The sequence below is a fragment of the Lolium rigidum genome, chromosome 1 (genome assembly GCF_022539505.1).
Source record: "Lolium rigidum isolate FL_2022 chromosome 1, APGP_CSIRO_Lrig_0.1, whole genome shotgun sequence".
Classification (NCBI taxonomy): Eukaryota; Viridiplantae; Streptophyta; class Magnoliopsida; order Poales; family Poaceae; genus Lolium; species Lolium rigidum.
Genome location: NC_061508.1, coordinates 320,282,109 through 320,302,301, shown reverse-complemented (window position 1 = coordinate 320,302,301; position 20,193 = coordinate 320,282,109). Strand labels below are relative to the sequence as shown.

Genomic DNA, 20,193 nt, shown 5'->3' with positions numbered 1-20,193 from the left:
AAAGGGAATTGTAAAAAGTGAATTGAGAGTCCACTTCGTGCTGAAGAAAAAGAGTGAGATGCTATGTGTATGCATGCAACAACTTATGAAAGAGTGCTGAAAAGTTGGCTCATTAAATGCAAATCCATGAGATACTCTATGCATGTGCATGCATGAAGTGTGAACGCTAATGCAACTTGCAAAGTAGTAATACAAGCTGTTAGTGTGAACACATGTGAACACAATTAAAGCACTACGTGATACAAAGGGAATTGAGTCACGCTTTCGCGTGAGCGCTCCGCGCCATAGAAACCGATCGCTCGAGCGAGCGATTGCCAGGGAGGGGATTCGAATAGTTGTTGCTTTACCCCCACATTCACCCAAAAAAAAAAGCAAAGAAAACCATATTGGATTGGACTCAAAACGAAACACACCAAAAGTGACCAGCCCCATGCACAGAGAAAGTTACTAGGCCCAATAGCCCATAGCGCTGCCTGGGCGGGCGTTTCAATAGTTTTTGCCTCGCGCCGCCGCCCGCGGAACAAGCGGCTCACCGCGAGCGCAGCAGCTCCACCCCGCCGCCGTCCTAGAACACCGCTCGCATCACCGCCGCGCCGCGCCGCACGGCCATGCCGGCATGGTGCACCTCGTCCGGCCGCGTCCCCCACCCGCACTGCTCCTCCACGCCCCGCCGCCGCCGCCGCTCGCCAGCACGCTGCTGCTGCCCCTCCTCCCGCCGCCCGCGCTCGCCTCGCTCCTGCTCGCTGCCGTCGACTCCTCCGCGTCACTCCGGCACCTCCGCAGCCTCCACGCGCTCCTCCTCCGCCTGCCGCTCCAGCCCCGCTCCCAGCCCTACCTCCTCTCCCGCCTCCTCCGCCGCCTCGCCGCCCTCCCGCCCCCGCACGCCCCGCTCCCCTACGCGCTCTCCGTCTTCTCCGCGCACACCCCCCCGGACCCCTTCCTCGCCGCCGCGCTCCTCCGCTTCGCGCTCCTCACGCAGCCGCCGCTGACCCCCTTCCGCGTCTTCTCCCGCCTCCTCGGCATCACCCACGGCGGCCACCTCCCCTTCCTCCCGTTCGCCTTCTCCCCGCTCGCCAAGTCCGCCGCGGCCGCCCGCTCCCTCCCCGCCGCCGAGGCCGCGCACGCGGTCTCGATCCTCGTCGGCGGGTTCGACAAGCACCGGTATGTCGAGAACTCCCTGATCGGCGCCTACGTCGCCTGTGGCGACGTAACCGCTGCACGTAAGGTGTTCGATGAAATGGTGGTGAAGGATGCCATCTCCTGGACAAGCATCGTGGTGGCGTATTCCAGGAGCGGGGACATGGGTTCCGCGGAGGAGGTGTTCGCGCAGTGCCCGGAGAAGGACTTGGTGGCATGGACAGCGATGGTGACCGGGTACGCTCAAAACTCCATGCCGATGAAGGCGTTGGAAGTGTTTGAGCGGATGGCCGCGCTCGGCGTGGGCATTGACGAGGTCTCCTTGACGGGTGCGATCTCGGCTTGCGCTCAGCTTGGTGCGGTGAGGCGTGCCGCTTGGGTTAAGGAGATCGCGGAGAGGGGTGGTTTTGGGAGCAACGTGGTTGTCGGGTCGGGGTTGGTGGATATGTTTGCAAAGTGCGGGCTTATCGATGAAGCACGCAGTGTTTTTCATGGGATGCAGGAGAAGAATGTGTACACGTATAGCTCGATGATTGTTGGTCTAGCTGCTCATGGGAGGGCAACGGAGGCGATTGCTTTCTTCAAGGACATGGTTAGGAGGGCTGATGTGGTGCCCAACCATGTGACCTTTATAGGGCTATTGACGGCTTGCAGCCATGCAGGGATGGTTAGAGATGGGCGCTACTACTTTGCACAGATGAAGGACAAATATGGGATATCGCCATCTCCAGATCACTATACTTGTATGGTCGACTTGCTTGGTCGTGCTGGATTGGTGGATGAAGCTTTTGGTCTTGTGAGGTCAATGTCCGTGGAGCCTCACGGTGGTGTGTGGGGAGCGCTGCTTGGGGCTTGTCGGATCCATGGGAATACTGAAGTTGCCAAGGTTGCGGCTGAGCATCTTTTTAAGCTTGAGCCAGAGGGTATAGGGAACTACGTGCTGTTATCGAATACACTTGCATCGGCAGGAAAATGGGATGAAGTCTCCAAGGTTCGGAAGCTAATGAGAAGCCGGAGGCTGAAAAGGATCCTGCTGTGAGCTGGTTTGAAGGTAGAGACGGTCTGGTCCATCAATTCTTTGCTGGTGATAACTCACATCCGAGGACCAATGAAATAAAGAAGGCATTAATAGAGCTAGTAGCAAAACTGAAGCAAGCTGGTTATGTGCCAATCCTGAGTTCTATTGTTTATGATGTGAGCAATGGAGAGAAAGAGCGGATTTTAATGGGGCACAGTGAGAAACTTGCTCTCTTGTTTGGATTGCTGACTCTTGGATCTAGATGCACAATTCGAATAGTAAAAAATCTAAGGATCTGTGAGGACTGTCATTTGTTTATGCGACTAGTTTCAAGAGTTGAGCATGTTGACATTATAGTCAGAGACAATATGAGATTCCATCATTTCAAAGATGGAGAATGCTCATGTGGTGGATTCTGGTGAAAGCAGATAAACAAATAACATGGCAGAATAGGAACTTTGGTGTTTGATTGCAAAAGGTCCCACAATCATTCTGAACTTCTGTACGTGAACTTACATGGGTGATGCAGATAAACAAGAATGCAAATAACAAAGCACTGCGCATGGTAGGTTAGCCAAAACTCCTTTCAGGGCATTGGTAAATATACGTATTGCAGGAGGACGGAAGTCTAGTAATTTCCTACTCGTTCTTGTCTCTTTCAGTCTGAGTAATAGTGGGAAGAAAAATAAGAAATGAATTGCTGCCAATGTTTGCTATCTTCACACTAGATTGGCGTGCTCCTAGCAAGTTCTTGTGCTTGATAACCTGAGAAGTGAGAAGCTTTATACTTTTGCATACAGGTTACTTGTGACCAGTGACCGAGGCATAGTTTGGATCAAAATTTCAGGGCAGCATGTCAGGGAGATATGATTTCTTGTGAGATAGCTTGGAAGTGTTGTGGTCCATTGTTAGGATACTCTGTCTTCCTAGGTGTTGATCCCATTGCTTCTTGTTCCATGTATAACTAACTGATCTAAGATGCCAGTTGTCATCGATGATGACCAGAAGGTTTTCTTTCCCTGTTATCTGAGAAGAGCCAGTGTGGTGCTTTTGTTTCATGTGAACTGGGCGCAATGGTTAGCTTGAGGTCAAGATCACTTTCCATAGAAACGCTCCAACTTTCATCTTGAACTGATTTACTGCTTTCTGGTCTTCCTTCTTGGCTTCTCGAGGTTTCTTCGTTGAAGAGGTTTAAGCATGACACGGGCTTGCATTCTTGAAGAAAAAAATGTTCAGGTACTTGTCTAGGAGCAGAGTATTGTGCACCAGCAAGACGAGCAGATTGGCTGGTCTCTGATGTACAGGGACTATTCTTCAGGTTTGACCTGTGGCCCTGCATCATTTCTCTAGTTTCTTCTGTTCTGGATTGGAAACTGTGCTTCTCACCACCTAATTCAGCCATCAGTGATCTCTGTACACTATATAGCCGATGCAGTTCGTGCACCTGATGCAAGAGAACATGAATGTAAAATTATGATGTGCAGAATGACAAGACAATCACAGAGCAGCATAAAAATTGCTCAGCAACTTCTCAGATGAATGCCTAATGTCGATGCAGGTTAACAGTACTATGCACTGCATTATATCGTATAGCTGGAACACACCTGTTAATAATATTCTTATTGATGACTGCAAGCACATCTTTCGAATTCAAGAGTCTCAAATTTTAATCTGGTATTTTAACTTTGATTTCCTTACTGTCACAATTCCTTTTTTTGTAATGCTGTATAGATGTCTTGTAAATCTGGTGCTTTATGAGATAAATGATGAATAGAAAAATTACTCCTTGTTACCTGTTGTCTGAAGACCTCATCATGTTCCATGATTGTTCTCCGAAGTGATTCCTTGCTATATTGTTCGGAATACTTGTCCATTGGATCTATCAAGGTGTCGTTCAAAAGCCTTCGCCCACTAGCTTTCAGCAGTATTTTAGCTAGCTTCTGAACAGAACCTTCACTTTCTAGCTCTCTAATGATGGTTACGCCCTCTTTCTCCAACAAGGCAAAGAGGATTCTACTAGTACCAAATAAATCAGTTTCCATTCCTGAAACAATCAGAGTCAAAGGTCAGGCCCATCGCCAATATTGTTTGCATGGGTGAGTTAATTATCACATGAAATTTGAACTAAAATAAACTTGATTCTACTATTTGCATGGTAATTATGATATGCCTGACTGCAGAGTAAGAGAGGAAGAGAGCGATGCTGGATGCTGGGCCAATAGAGGATTGCGAGAAGCAAACACGGAGCAATTCACATGAAGATTCACTCACCTGAAAATTGGCGTCTCATGCTGCAGCAGCTGCTTATCTCGCATCTTCACTCTCCTCTGGTTATTGCTCATGAACAGTCGGAATCTCCATATATCAGCAAGGGCACTGAACGGGATGCGGCTTGCGTATATCTCTCCTCAGCACCCATTACTCATTTCAGAGCAGTGGATAGGGCCCGAACTATCGGAGAATTCTGGGGAAGACAGTCTTGGAGTCTGGATGTAGCAGCAAGGCTCTCTCTCATGCTCATGAAGTGAACTGCATCCTTTTGTAGGAAGAACAATAGCTAGGCCAACCAAAAGGAAAGGCAGTAATGCAAAGGGTTGACAGGCTGTGTGTGATGGCTAAGCAGGATGCAAGGGCAGCAACAAGGGAAAAGTTCAGGATTTGAGATCGTTGGCAGGAGGCACAAGTATTTGTTTAACAGGCTCAAGGAAGGATCAGGGAAGTGCAACAACCAATTGGAAGGCCAAATCTCGCTGGTTTAATGAAACAACAAGGCCAACCTATAAGCATGTGGAGCAGATATTTCACGCAGGCCTTGCCGGGACTAAGGATATCAAGGATTTGAACTTTGCAGCCCCCCACCCCACCCCACTCCCCTCTGATATAGATAAGCAAGGCCAGACATATCTTCACATGTTTGCAGTTTGTAGTAGTACAGATCTGCAGATACCGTGGGCCTACACGGCAATGAGTTATCCTAGGCTGTCCTTGGTAGTCGTCACAGTCCCAGCCCTGGGATCTGGCCACAGCCTTGGAAAAGTGAACTACCGTTTGAGTATCCATGTGAGTTGCAAACCCCTTCCTTACTTTGCGTTTCTTTTTTAACCGGGATAGGTTGTTGCTGTATTGCTGCTTCAGCATGTTCCATCCCTGCCTTCCCAAGATTCTAGGACGCCCCGTATCTCAAACTAAGCCTTTGTTAATCCCTTAATTGCACCGACAAGACACTAAACTAACCTCTCTTGTTGATCTTAATTACATTTGGGTTGACTTAAACAGTAGCTAGGCTGTTCAATGATCAGTTTTGGATTTGAGCTGCAGTCCAGATTCCATATAGTTTGACTTTTATTATTTCATGTGTGCCCTTGATGGATCTGTGCCTTGATTTAAGCCTCACCATATGGGCGGTATCCTGAGCTAGCTAAAAGATTTTTTTGTAAACGGTTTAATCATTTTTTTCAGATGTCGTGCGTACATAGGACAGTAGTGCAGTACAACGTAGGATAAGATTGAGCTGCCCATCACTTGGCCATCCAAGAATCCTATGTCAATAACTAGGATTTATTGTTGGGGCCATGTTACATCCTAGCCACTCCATCTCCAAGCTAATTTTCTTTCTCATGTTTCCTTCTCCGCAAAAGAAAGGGATCTGGATACCAGATTGTCACTGTTGCTGAAAAGGATTTGCACTTGGATATATCACATGATCATAGTTTTGACCCAATCTGTGTCTTGCAGTTTGTTTTCGTTGATGAGCCCTACCTCGTGGTTAGACTTTGAATTATACACCCAACGTTAACGTACGCATGAAGTTTGGTCTTTCTGTCTTTATAGTGAAGTTATTATTTGACCTTCTGCTGCTTCGATATGGTGAGAATCTAACAGGCTTTTCTGTCCAGCAGCATAACTTGTTTATTTGTTCAATTCGGCTCTCTATACCATATGCTGCTAAGGGCCCGATATCACTATATCAGACAAGAAAATATCTAACATGGAAAGGAACTTTGCAACGTCTTGGCGCTCATGGCCATCCACGTACCACTCAAAGTCAGACAAGCAGCATCAACTCTGGATAACTTCGACAACAATCTACTGGCTCTTGTTGCACCCTGAGACCAGATATTCGATAGTTCCTTTCAAGAACGACTAGATACGCATGGACAACTTGCTCATAAAAGGTACGAACATATTAAATCTCTATTTTTGCTCGCCAATTCTTTACCCTATATAACACTGCCTGTTCCTCGGTGGCTTGTTGATAAACATCAATCTTTTCTCCATCAAGCGTAAAGCGTCTGCCTTTTTTCGGGAAAGAAGTCTCTAACGCATATATCCTCCCGAAAACCTGTGATATGCAGCTCTCCTGCGTGTGCTCGATCGAAAAATAGCACCCAGATTCTCACGGGATGGAACTGGCCATTTGCTAAGGCCTGATTCTACTATTGCTGGGATAGAATCAAGTAGTAGTGAGGATCCTAAATAAGGAGCAGCAGCGTTCAAATAATGCAAAGCGACTGTCGCACTCGCGTCCAAGGCCCGACAGGCTACCTGCCGCTGATCCTTTCCCTCGCTGTCGAGAGCTGCGGCCAATCTCTTAATGAGTATTCCTGTGTGTGTATGTGTAGGTGCGCGCTTGGTGGCCAGCACAAACAACATCAAACTGGCTGGATCACATGGACCACACCGTGGCGTCCAGTCCAGTTGTTCGCGTACGTACGTGCAGCTTTCGTCCTCGGATGCGCTCGGGGGATCTGGACATAGATTATTGGTGGCTTCTCGCCACGCCATGAGTGAGTACTTTGGACCTTTCCTGGCCTAGTTTTGTAATAGATCTGTTGGAGTGGATTGTAAAGTGATTTGATGAAGTGATGCGTCGGGGTGGTTACGAGCATCCTGAACTGTACTGTGAGCGTCGTCATGTGTACTGGGCTATGGTTCCCTTAATCCCTTTTTACTTCTGTTGTAATGAATGGACGCAGAACCTTTTGCTATTCAAAAAGGTTTTGGGCAGCAATGATTTTGCCGAGTTTGAGATGAACCGAGCTCTGTTTACCTGCCCTAAATGTGTACCATATCTCGCGAGTGTACGATTTTTGCACTCGTGCACATACCACGCAGAGAAAGAACTGGATTTTATGCAGGATGTTAGCTATGGAACGAGATCTATGCACCTCTCCCTTTTGTGGGCGTTGTTGTGTCATCTCTTTGCAAAAAAAAAAATCACTTTGGAACTCGGGTTGCAGGCAGCCCTTTACTTTACGAAGTTTTAAAAAAATTCTAAACAAAATTTCTAGATGTAGATGCTGATGTACTCTCTAACCATACAAAATCTGGACCCCAAAATACCTTATATTCTAGGATTAACAAAATGACAAAATTTGGAGGTTTGAAACTTCGCAGTTTTCACTACTTTAGATGTCATACTAGGTATTTGGAGTTGAGATATTTTCAGATTGGTAGAGTACATTATTTTCTACATCTAGAATTTTTTCATTGAATTTTTTGAAACTTCAAAACACAGTTATTGAACCGTTCAAAAAATAGGCTACTAAATCTAAAAAAAGAGAGAGAAAGAAATAGGCTAGTGTAGAGACCTAACGTACCCGTCACCTTCAATCTTACCCATCACTCGTACCCATACCCGTCTTTTTCACATACCCGTCACCCAGTAGGGTAAATGGGTAACTGCAGGTAAAAATACCCGCGCTTACAACACATCAAATTGATAAAAAAAATATGACATGAGCTCAAGCGATCCTAAATAGGGAACTAATCCTCACTAACCTACAACAATTCTGAGACCGGAATACGTGAGGTTCAACCTTTTCAACAGGCTTTTCATACCATTAAAAAACAGGCTTTTCAATTTGATCATGGGCCTGGAGATGGATCACATATTTACATTAGGCCCAACAAAACTTCTCCCTGGGTGAACGGTGAACCACATCCTGACATCCAGGAAACGAAAGGAATCACGAACGGGTGAGCCTGCCGCTGGCTGGACGTCCACGATACCAGCTCACACCCGTCGTCTAATTTGCCTCGCGACGAGCTTGTAAAAAAATCTGGTTCAGATGAGGCTCTGCTCGCCCAATCTCCGGCAAGCCACCGCTGCCGGAACCGGCGCCAGCACCCCCCTCGCAGCAGCTCTCGGCAAGGTAATTTCACTCACCAGCCTCTTCCTTTCCAACCATTCTTCTTGGCACTAACCGATCCTACTTCTGCACAGAACTCTTCAAGCTCCCATATCCATGGCCGACTCAGCTTCAGCCACACGTTACTGAACCACCGCGCCAAGAGAGCAGGTACACAAAGAAAATGATTAGAGCTACACCATGCCACAGACGTACAGTATACATGCCAGAATTGTAGTATTGACCATGTTTTGACGATACCTGAAGGATGGGCGGTGCGTGTGCTTCCCCTGACGGAGGAGAACGTGGAGAGGGTGCTGGACGAGGTGCGGCCGAGCCTGATGGCCGACGGCGGCAACGTGGCCCTGCACGAGATCGACGGCCTCGTTGTCGTGCTCATGCTCCAGGGCGCCTGCGGTTCCTGCCCCAGCTCCACCATGACACTCAAGATGGGCATCGAGACCCGCCTCCGCGACAAGATCCCCGAGATCCTCGAGGTCGAGCAGATCCATGATACCGAGACTGGACTCGAGCTCAATAACGAGAACGTCGAGAAGGTAAGCCAGATACCCTGTCATATGCTCACTTACCAATCAGTGTTCATTGTGCACGCCACTCGTCTGTTTTCTGAGCCTGTTACAGTTCAGATAGTTCAATAAAGATGCAGTTTTTGGGTGATCAAACTATAATCCTGAATTTTGCTTGACATTGTAGCTGCTAGATGAGATCAGGCCATACCTTTCTGGCACCGGAGGTGGAAGCCTAGAGCTTGTTCAGATCGATGGTTTTGTCGTGAAGATTCAAATCAGTGGACCTGCAGCCGGTGTGATGACAGTACGTGTAGCTGTGACACAAAAACTGAGAGAGAAAATACCATCGATCCTGGCTGTTCAGCTGATAGATTAAACATGAATTCAGTTGCGCATCAATAAAAGAAAGATAAATTCAGCTTTCTGATGAGTTTTCCATGTCAGTACTTCAGTCTTTTAGTTCCGAATCACAGCACTGAAATAGTGAATAGACTAATACAGTTATGTACAAGGATTCTGTGGCTAGGAGAGAAGAAATCTTCATGCCACTGTTAAGTGTAAAAAAAATGTAATTCAACAAAACTTTCAACCAGTGTTATGACAATAAATAAATAATATTTAACATTATCAATATATTGTATCAATTTTAGACTCAGTGCATTGCCTTGGTAAAGTCTAAGCCAAAACTTTCTACAAGGAAATGGCAAATTCAGTTTCTTTAGTAGAACCTGGCTGCACAAACATTCCTCCTCAGTCACTCGAACTCTTTAACAGTCAAAGTTTCTCTAATCTTCAGTTCTTTCACTAAAATTGGCAGCTTGGGACTATACTTTACACTCTGTTTGTCTCAGTCAAAGCAAGTTTGGTCATGCAAGGCTATCTCTGAGGCAAGTTCGGTCATTGCAACAACGAGCATTTCAAACCTCGACATCACAGGGTATCAAGTCTGGATACCTTATTAAACCATGGAGGCTTTGAAATTTTACACAGCCGAAGAAATAAATATGTTTCTTCCCAAAAGGAATCACAAGAGGGTTGATAGATTCACGCAGCTTCTTCTTCTTTGTCTTCTTCTTCTTCATTTTGATGTTCCTCCAATTGAGCTGCCTTCATCATTTGTCTAATCTCCTCAATCTTGCCAAACTCCCGCTTCTTCTTTAAGAACCCTTCGAGAACCCCAAATGCACGCTCTGTAGGTGCCATTCCCATCTCGACCATCTCCCGGAAGCACCTATATGCCTCACCAACCACATCTCTGCAGCATAAACCAGTAACCAGAACATCCAATGCATGGCGGTGAGGCACACATCCTTTCCCGATGAGATAATCCCACAGCTCAAGTCCAAGATCCGGCCGCCCATTCTCGCAAAAGACCTTCATGAGCAACATTGTCGTCCTGGTCCTTGGCATGAACCCCGAGCTAACCATCTTGCTATATATCTTCCATATGCCCTCCAAGTCGCCCACCCTACGAAAGCCGCACAGCATCGTGTTGTAGGTAACATCGTCCAGACCAATCCCCTTGCGCTCCATCTCGCCCATCAGCGCCATCCCGGACTGCAAATCTTTGGCCCTCACATAGGCCCCCATGAGGGCATTGTGTGCTCCACGGTCCGGAGCAACTCCGCCGCACTGCTCCATTTCGTCGAACAGGCGGCGCGCACGAGCCGCATCCCTCGCGATCCCAGCTCCGTAGATCAGCGTGGTGTAGACCTGCAGCGTGGGGTTGCAGTCCTTGCTGCGCATTTCGTCGAGCAGGTGGAGGGCGTCGAGGAACCGGCCTTTCTTGCATAGGGCGTCCATCCTGACGCAGTAGGACACGGCGTCCGGGACGAAGCCGCGCAGCACGGCGTCGTGGTAGAAGAGGTCGAGCGCCTGCGCGTGGCCGGCCTCCTTGAACCCGAGCAGCAGCGTGTTGAACGTGCGCGTGTCGGGCGGGTACGCGTCGCGGTAGCGGTGGAAGAGCGCGCGGGCCTCCGCGACGCGGCCCCGGGCGCAGAAGACGCGGAGTAAGGCGTTGAGCTCGCTGGCGCCGAACGAGCGCCCCGCGCGCGCCCAGACGGCGGCGGCGGACTCGAAGCGGGTGACGGCGGCGGCGAAGGACGCGCCCGGGGCGGAGGCGCAGAGGGCGGTGGAGAGGAGGACGGAGAGGGCCGGCACGGAGAGGAGGTGCGGGTGGGTGGGCGGGAGCGACTCGAGGAGCTGGAAGGAGAGCGGCGCGTGGCGGCGGGAGCGCGCGAGGAGGCGGAGGAGGACCGGGAGGGAGGTCTCCGGGACTGGGAAATGGGGCAGGGCGAGCAGGCGGCGGAACAGGGTGAGCGCCGGGAGCGGCGGGGAGTGGGAGAGCAGGAGGTGGGAGAGGAGTGGCGTGAGGAGGGCCGGCGAGGCCGGCAGGATGGCGGTGAGCAGCGGCGGGATCGCCGGCGCGTGCGTGAGGAGGAGGCGGGCGAGGTGCGGGACCGTCGGGGCGAGGAGCCGTGGGGCGGCGCACGGCGGCGGCGGCAGGAGGGCGGGCATGGGCAAGAGGCGTAGCGGTCACTGCGCGTTGTGGGTTGCGAACAATGTAACCGGTAAATGTTTGGGCTGCGTTCGACTCGGATTCAGCCCAGCCGCAGCCACGGCAGCGATTCTCGTTTCGACAGTTTCACTACTTTACTCCTTGGTTTCCACTTCCACTTCCACCTGACTCGCATCCCAGTGATCCTCCTCCTCGAAATAGGCTTTCGCCCCGCTTTATAAATAAAACCACAATGGTCAAACCGATACAAGGTGGAGAGGAGAACCTCATACAAAGCAGATCAAAGAAAAGAAAGAAAAAACACAGAAAACCCCACACTTGCAACCGAAGACATTGAGGTGGGACAAAGTCGACTCGGGGCTCCACAACGGCGCCCCCAAGAGGGTAACGACGAATTCCGCCGCCGTCGCCGAGATCGTGAGGTCTAGGGTTTTCACCTGGAGCCGTAGCGCGGGACGGATACCCACAACGACGCCCCCAAGAGGGTTACGACACCCGCAGGCATCGCCGTCGTTGGCGCCAAGGCACTGAACTTTCGCTCGAAAGCATCCACACACCGCGCCCGAGAACTTAGTCGCCCGCTGTCTCCAAGATGGGATCTCCAAACACGATCTGGGGGTTGCCAAAGCCGAAGCGCTGCCAACTCCAGGAACTCCCATCGTCCGCTCCACGCCATCCTCATGACCGAAGAGTGAGACCACCACCGCTGCCACGTTGCCCGCCGTAGAGCCATCCGCGCAGTCCACCTTCCAGAGCCGCCGCCCCGGCATCCCCACGAACTCGAGCCCGTGACTCGGCCATCACATCCCAGTGATCTAGGTTAAAATCTCTAAATTTTCTTCCTTTCTTATCACCATGACGAGTTCTTTCCACGCCAATTCTGGATTCTACCTCCAGCCAGTCATGCCCCGAAGCAGCAATTTCCTAAATTTAAGTTGTATGTTACATTAAAAGTTTTTTCCTTTAGCTATTTCACGATTGCATACATTATATAGTGTATACACATGTATTTGTGTGTAGGTACATTTGTTCACATATATATTTTTATAATCCTCACAAATGATGACAGAGATTTTTTTTTGAACTGGTTATGATAGAGATTATTGAAGCGAACAGTCAACCAAATATCTTGGCAACGAATTCTAGGGTGTGTTTGGTAGGTCGGGCCGACCCAGCAATTCTCATCTCAACACAGATTTCTGAGATTTTGGCTGTTTGGTAGGTCGGCTCTCCCATGTGGGCACTGCCCAACTCACCCGGAAAAGGCCTCTCAGCCCTGCCCGGTAGAGAAGCTGAAATCGAGCTTCGCACCTGGACAGGGCTGACCTCGCCCGAAAAAAACCCCCGCGCCCCGCTGCTGGGCCAAAATCCACCAGGGGTCAGGATCTAGACTCGCTCATTCCCCCCCTAACCGCTCTCGCTCCAAACTCGCCCCGCTCTTCACGCCGGCCTCTGCGCCGCCTCCTCGACGCCGGACGCCACCGCCTCAACGCCGGACGACGCGGACGGCCGCCTCGCAACCCGCACCTTCACGCCGGAGCTCCCTCGCCTGGGACAGCCACGGTCAGCAGAGATCCTTCGCCACCGGAGCTCCCTCAACAGAGCACACGCGACCGGACTTTCTTCGCCACAGAGCACACGCGACCAACCACCGGAGCTCCCTCGCCAAGGCTCCACCGCGACGGCCGGCCACGACCAGCGCCGCGGCGGCCAGCCACGGACAGCGCCGCGACCGGCCGACCACGGACGGCCCGCGGACGGCCGGCCACGGACAGCGCGCGCGGCGCCGGCCACGGACGACGCCGCGGACGGCCGGCCACGGACGGCGCCGCGACGGCCGCCCACGGCCTCGCGCCGCCACCGGAGCTCGCTCGCCGGAGCATCCTCGCCGGAGTTTCCTCACCAGGGACCCGATTGCGTTTTTTACAGGGACCCGATTGCTTTGTATTTTGTAAACAGGAATCTGATTGCTTTTTATTTTGTATGCAGGGATCTGATTGCTTTTTATTTTTGTGTTCAGGGGTTTTTGTGCAAATCTTAGACCTCCTCAGCATATCTCACCCCATGCAGCCCTCCAAACAAGTGATGCACTCAGCATGTCTCAACCAACACGACCTACCATGTGAAAAAATCTGAACTTAGCTTAGTTAGGGTCAGCTTGTATGAGTACAGATAGCTATTCTCCCTTGGCCCAGGCTACCAAACACACCCCTAGTGTACCATTAGTCTGTTGGACACCACGACGGACCGATGTCCGATGTTTTGTTTCCCATCGGACTAGCTTCTTGTCGTAGGATTGCAAGCATTCTCTCCGTTGGTTTCCGTCCAGGCCCAGCGCAAGGAAATAATAGACACACGATGTCCCTTGTATAGCACTTCGCTCCCGTTAATCAGTTGCTTTGAATGCTCCACTCCCTTGGTGGTTCCCAAATACAAGATGCTTCTATATATACTCCTAAAATTGACTCCAGATATTTATAATCACGTATCATTCCATTTACGATAGACAGGCATGCTTCCTTTCCATTCCAAACTTGTTTCCACCACACAATGAACATGCGTCCTAATTGAGTCACATTTTTATCCAAGCAATGTCATTATTTGGTTCTACTATGAAGCCATATAGATGCATTTCAAAAAGGCAAAAGTCTGAAACTAACCTTGATCTCGTAGACCAAGTCTGAATCGAACCCTGATGTTCTAATCCCTGATTTTCAAACCCTGACCTCTTGCATCCTGGACTTCCTGGAAGTTTTCTGCCCTATTCCCGTTTGTGCGCTGGAATTAGCTGATGCGGCAGGGATTAAGGTATTCGGTGGTCTGGTCCAGTCAAGTAGACGGGCCTGGTCGTTTGGGCCCATAATCCACGACCCACATCTTCCTCAACAATGCATGTAATGCCGGATGCGCTCTCGCTGGGGAATGAGATAAGGTGAAGGGAGCGAGCGAGGAGAGGCGTCCGACGGCGGCGAAGTAAGGAGAGGCGGCCGGAAGTTTCCAGCGGTGGCGAAGTGAGCCGTTCGACGGAGGCTCGTCCAGTGCACCCATATCACGCGGAGACGGCGGCCGAACGAGAGGCGGCCGACCGGGGGCTCGTTCGATGCACCCAATCAGAGAGGCGGCCGACGGTGCCTTGTCCGGTTGCGTACGAGCCCACCATGAATTACTATGGCCTGTATACTGATTGGAAAACTTGATTTTTTAATCTCACGCTTTAGTTTCATCTGTTATACTTGCCTCGTATTTTATCTAATTTGTTCTCATGTAAAACAGATTGGTGGTTAGGTAGAGGATTGTGGTGACCCAGCATACCACTGCATGGTGTAGTATGCAAGTCAGATATAACACCAATGAAACACCGTCCCACTAGTATTATATCGCTCAGAGTGGTACAACAGAAACATATGCGGGTCCAAGGCATGTCTATAGAATTACATACAGACTTTGTTACAAAAGATCATCATAGCCTCCTACTTTACAATGAGGTAAAACTGCAAATAACTCCAGAAGAACGACTCGTAGTCTAGTCTTATCACGGACTCTATTTGTAGAGTATTTAACTAGCTATACGGCTAAGAATAGATTCTAGCTAAGTAGGAGCTAAGTGTAGGAAGCTAGTTCCCTTCTATGACTAATCTAGGTTTTCTCCTTGTTGGATGTGGTATCTGACTCCTCTGACATGGTCATGTCTCTTGAAGTAGTTGTTGACTCCTCGGCCTTCGAGTTGCACTGTAGATCCTCTTTCGATGCCTTCATATCTAAGCAGGGGATTTAAGAGTGGGATGAGTACGAGCGTACTCAACAAGTTCATTACAGGAAAGAGGTGTTTAATGCACTAGCTACGGCATTAGACCAGAAAGTCTAATACCAATGCGAGTTTTCATAACCATTTCTTCAAAAGGTTGCTTTTATTCGGAAGAACTATGTCCGTCGGCCTTCACCGGTTTACTAGAACTTCATGGAGTTCCTTTCCGGCCGCGTTCGCAGTTCCATATCCCGGAACAGGGAGTGACGAGTCACGGTTCTTTACACTCTGCAGAGGTGTGTTGCTTTACCCATAAGAGATCTTAACCTTGGTGCCAACCGAGTTGCGGTGCTCGTCCACACTTCCTTTGGTGTGAGGCCCGGTATAAGGTCTAGCCAATCATGTTCCTCCGCTACCTCGAACACCCACCCTTTGTTGCATGCCCCGACCCCGGGTCCTCGCCGGTCCCATTATTCCCACTCACGGGTGGACCCCGACCACGACGACGGTTTGGGACTCGTTAACCAAACTCCTTCGCCGGTAGCCGCAACCCATCATAGACCGCAATACCGTGGGGACTTAAGGCTTCCCCAGCCAACCGCTTGCACTTCGAGCGACAAGTGTCTACGGACTATGCCGTGGGGACTTAAGGCTTCCCCAGCCAACCGCTTGCCCCGACGGATACAAGTGTCTACGGTAAAGCGCATCCGTTGATGAACGAGAGGTGGAAACACTTTTGACTACTCCGTCCCACTCCGGATCTTATGGTTAACACGGGTATTACAGGCACAAGAATCATCGGCGACATTTGTTGTTTAATCCTAGATGGATATAAACCCGTGCAATGGAACCTCCACCATATCAACACATTCCATGGTTCCATTGCCCACCACATAGTCATATTCATAGTTATGAAAGTAGTGGTTTTGGTTTTTATGCAATAATGATAATTATAGTACTTTGCAAGTAATTTGATAAAGATACTCAAATGACATGAGCAAGCGATGAACTTGCCTTTCTTGATCGCAAGATTATGCGGACAAGGTCTTCGATACGCAATAACTCCAAATTCTGAAATAGCATCATCGTCCGTAGGGACGATGTTTAAAAGATTGGCAAGGATGCAATAATGCATAATAATGAGATGCAATCGCTCTAAGCGTGACCTAACCCCGATGATTTAGGATTAGTGAGTGGTAATGATTAGTTCAGGGTGTGTTGCACTTTTAGAGTGATTCACAAACAAGGTTCTTATTCAGGTGTGATTACTTGGTATCCTAAACATGTGATGCAATATATCATAATAATAGCATTAATAGCACACAACAATAACATTTGGTATAATCTTAACATGTAATGAATAGTGGTTGGTTTTAGCACTCTATGGCATGGTTAATGATTAATTATCATATACTTTAAAAGAATAACTTTTGAAGAACATGTTCTTTAATAAAGAACAAGTATGATGATTAGGTTTGTGGGGTTCTATGGTGTACTATGGTTTCCATCTGCTTCGGGAGTAAGTAGTAGATGGATCACATCCTCGTTGGATTCATCAGCTTGCTAGGGCTTGTATTGTTGAATTAAGCCTAGTCATCTTAATTACCAATAGTTGCTAAAAAGGTGGTATACCTTATTGGTGATAATTGGCTAGGGTTTATAGATCCTGTTAGGTAGGGTGGATGATGATTCCTTATTTTCTTCAAAAGAATAACTTTTGAAGAACATACTTCTTAAGTAATAAGAAGTATTACAATTAAGGTTGTGGTTGCCTAAGGTTTACCTTTGGATTCACTAAGTAAAGAATGTTTGGTTCCTAAATAGGATGGTTCATAAATATCTCACACTAGTAGGGTTTAGTGGAGTATGGAATGTAAGGTAATCATCAATCATGGTTACTATTAGGATTCATCCCAATATTGTGATGCTAATCATGGATAGTTAAGGTTGGTGGTCTTGGGAATAGGAATTAGGGTTTTACACTAGGTTGATCCTACTAGGTCAACAAGTTTGATTTAGATGAGAGCATAGCGTAGCAATTAACTAGTGATAGGGTTCTTACATTTTATGTGGTCATGGCAATTATTTAGTTGCTATTATAGTTCTATGTTTGAAAGGAAAGTATCATGATTACATGATCTAACCTAGGGTTTAGGTTAGAAGCAATTTAAGGTTTACAGGAAATAGTGGACCTAGGGTTTCTATTGGATTTAGGGTTTTGGGTTTTACATACAATTATGAGGTTGTGTTCTTTATTCAATATGGAATCAGGGTTTCCGAATCACCATATAGTTCTTAGCTTGATAACTTCATTATAAAGTTGAAGTTATTAATAACTTTGAATTAAAAATAATATTGGATTTGACTTTTTCTTATTTTTAAAGAATTAATAATTAAGACAATTATTAATTAAGGTTTAAATCCTCTTATTAAGTATTTAATAAGTTATAAGTAAAGGAAAATTAGTTTTAGTATTTTCCTGATTTACTTTCTGGTTTTTATTTAATTTGGAAAGTTTTCCTAATTATTGAATTTTAATTGAATTTAGAATTAATAATTAAGGCTTAATTAACAAGTATTAAATAATTGAATTTTTATTAAAAATAAAAATTTCATATTATATTTTTATTGGATATATTTTTCTTTTATAAGAATTTTGATATGTCATTTGTATTTTTCTGAGCTTTTATGAATTTTCTACAATTATTTGAAGTTTCAGACATTTTCACGTAAAATGAAAATAAACTAAAACACTAGACACACCCGTGCTCGTGCTACTCACAGACACAGACAGGTGGGGTCTGGCTGAGTCAGCTGCCACGGTGGCGTCGAGGTGGCAACTATGGCCACCACCGGCGGCCAGTGACGGTGATCGCCGGCGGTACGGCGCTCGCGCGGGCAATCTACCCATACAGCGAGGCTCAACGCGCCGAGGTGAACACGCAGGTACCATCGCCGCCCCTATTTGGTCGCCGGAGCAAGCTCGCCGGCGATGCCGCACGGTGGTGCTCACGGGTTAACGGCGCGGCGATGATTTGGGAAGCAATCGGACGGGCTAGGCATGCCAGGGGAATCAGGAGCTCACCAGGAGCACGCAGAGCTTGGCGGTGGAGTAAGAGGAGGTCTGGTTCGCCGGGATTGCCTGCTCCCGTCGTCGGAGAAGACGATGTCGATGGCGGCGCTACGGCTTGATGGAGGTCGATTCCTCTAGCAGACAGAGCAAGTCGAGGCCGCTGATCACGATGGTGCCCACCGCAAGGTCTGGGGATGCTCTGAACGACGGCGATGTTCAAGGTCTGGGCGTGCTAGGGTTTCGGGATTTTGGGGAAATCGAACAGAGGGAGAAGAAAGCGAGCTAGGGTTCGTCCTGGGGCTTTTATAGAGCTCCATGGCCTGCCTCGTCACGTCTACGGTCGCGGAGGAGCTGCCAGCGGCGAGGAAAGACGGCCACGGCGTCGCGCTGTCCTCCATGCGTGCTGGAGAGGATGAGGACGAGCTCGTCCCGATATTTTGGGACGAAGGGGTAACGGGCTGCCTATGGGCCGTGGTGTTGGGCTGCTAGGCAGGCTGCTGCTGGGCTGTGTTGCTGGGCTTCTGCGGCCAGGTGAGCCCAGGTAAGGTTTTTCTTCTTTCTTTTCTATTTCTCGTTTGTATTTTCTGTTTTTAAATATCACCTTTTGAATTCAAATTTGAATTCAATTCTGTTTACAAATATTTTTACATATTTTAATTATGACTTAACAACAATGACAATTTCATGGTTTTGTTGTGCAGAACAAATATTTAACATATCAAGTTTTGTTGAAACTTTCATTAAGCATGATTTTATGCACTCATTTTATTTTCCCTTTTTCTTGTGGAATCAAATTTGTTTTAATTATTAGAGTTGAGGAATTCTACTCCAAAGCATTTGAGGATCATTATGAAGTCTTGGTTTCTTATTTGAGAGTGTTGCTCACTTGCATATTATTTTATGTGATCACTTATTTATTATAGTTTTGTAAATTCTCTTATCACTCCCTTTCAAGGTTAACACCCTTATTATCTTTGAAAATGTATAAAGTAGATATTGTCCCCATACTGGCTTGGTCTTAGTTACAAAGGTAAGTGGTTGATCACCACACATGGTCTAATTAAAGGTTTTAAATTAGGTTTATCTTGTGCTCCATAAGTAAGTATAGGTTTTAACTAGAGTGCAATTCTGGGGTTCTAATTATGTTTACCTAATGACAATTGGTTTGAATCTCAATTATGGCCTGGGTTTATATTAGGATCATCATAGTGATACATCAACTAGGGTTGAGATATAATTCTAAGTTATAGAGATGAAATGACACCATATTGCATGTGCTAGGGTTAATCTCCCCTAACCAAGATAATATGGTTACTTTCTTAATTGCTTCTGTGCTAATTTAATTACTAAGGATTTGAGAATTGGTTTTATCTTCTACCAATTAACTTATATTATTATCCCTAATTTATCATTAAAGTAACTATACTAGTTATAGTTATTTTTTATAGTTAACTTTGGTCATATGGATGGATGGTTTCTCACCATATAAAGTATAGAGTTTGACACTAAGGTTTTCTATTGTTCTTTATTTGAGGAGTAAGTGGAACATAGATATGGTAGGATTTTACTTATGATCACCAAGTGATTCACAAGTTAAGGTTGGGATATAAGCCTGGATTTGATTACTAGTGATCTTCCTATAATTTCATGTGATGAATGATATCTACTTATCCGATTAGGGTTTAATTTATCCTCACATACTTCAAGAGCAAGATCATGGTTAGACATGATCCACTTGTTCTTGATATCTTTACCTCAAGTTCTTAGGGTTTATGATCATCACTCAATTTATAATGATCAAGGTTTGGCTTCCTAAGATATCTCTCATTTAATAGGTTTCCCACTCTCAAGATCAAGTGTTGTCTTGATCAATTAAATATATACTTTCTTTTATAGTTTCTTGAATGGGCATGGTTATGGTTGTCTCAATTATCTTGAGTATAACACCATAGCTTGAGCTCTCATATAGGCATAGTTATTCTAGGGTTTATGGTGTATTCACAATATCTCAATAGGTATCTAGTCTAAAGCTCCACTTGGC

The 20,193-nt window shown here is 47.3% G+C and overlaps 3 protein-coding genes and 1 long non-coding RNA gene across 4 annotated transcripts; 3 read left to right on the top strand and 1 right to left on the bottom strand.

Annotated features, from left to right (window-relative positions):
• Positions 1 to 616: 616 nt before the first annotated feature.
• LOC124661957 (pentatricopeptide repeat-containing protein At5g44230-like) lies at positions 617 to 2,922 on the top strand. The gene is given in 2 exon segments (XM_047199850.1): positions 617 to 2,156; positions 2,159 to 2,922. Coding segments are annotated over 2 exon segments (1,959 nt in total). The 3' UTR covers positions 2,578 to 2,922.
• Positions 2,598 to 5,018, bottom strand: LOC124698298. The gene is made up of 3 exons (XM_047230794.1): positions 4,427 to 5,018; positions 3,949 to 4,199; positions 2,598 to 3,599 (listed from the first exon to the last, which is right to left on the bottom strand). The coding sequence occupies exons 1-3, from the start codon at positions 4,443 to 4,445 to the stop codon at positions 3,144 to 3,146; spliced, it is 726 nt and encodes a 241-aa protein (XP_047086750.1). The 5' UTR covers positions 4,446 to 5,018; the 3' UTR covers positions 2,598 to 3,143.
• LOC124698319 lies at positions 4,348 to 7,033 on the top strand. Its single transcript, XR_007000933.1, has 3 exons — positions 4,348 to 5,215; positions 6,055 to 6,330; positions 6,511 to 7,033. It is a non-coding gene; the product is annotated as an uncharacterized LOC124698319 (long non-coding RNA).
• Positions 7,034 to 8,127: 1,094 nt separating this feature from the next.
• On the top strand, positions 8,128 to 9,230 carry LOC124698307 (nifU-like protein 3, chloroplastic). The gene is made up of 4 exons (XM_047230803.1): positions 8,128 to 8,310; positions 8,382 to 8,457; positions 8,554 to 8,843; positions 9,001 to 9,230. The coding sequence occupies exons 1-4, from the start codon at positions 8,227 to 8,229 to the stop codon at positions 9,190 to 9,192; spliced, it is 642 nt and encodes a 213-aa protein (XP_047086759.1). The 5' UTR covers positions 8,128 to 8,226; the 3' UTR covers positions 9,193 to 9,230.
• The last annotated feature ends 10,963 nt before the right edge of the window (positions 9,231 to 20,193 follow it).

Excerpts from the sequence above, each read along its gene's own strand:
- LOC124698307 (XM_047230803.1), top strand. The coding sequence starts at position 8,227 with ATGAGGCTCTGCTCGCCCAATCTCCGGCAAGCCACCGCTGCCGGAACC. Across the intron at positions 8,311-8,381 it reads TCGCAGCAGCTCTCGGCAAG|AACTCTTCAAGCTCCCATAT; the intron begins GTAATTTCACTC and ends ACTTCTGCACAG. Across the intron at positions 8,844-9,000 it reads ATAACGAGAACGTCGAGAAG|CTGCTAGATGAGATCAGGCC; the intron begins GTAAGCCAGATA and ends TTGACATTGTAG.
- LOC124698298 (XM_047230794.1), bottom strand. Across the intron at positions 3,600-3,948 it reads ATGAGGTCTTCAGACAACAG|GTGCACGAACTGCATCGGCT; the intron begins GTAACAAGGAGT and ends CTCTTGCATCAG.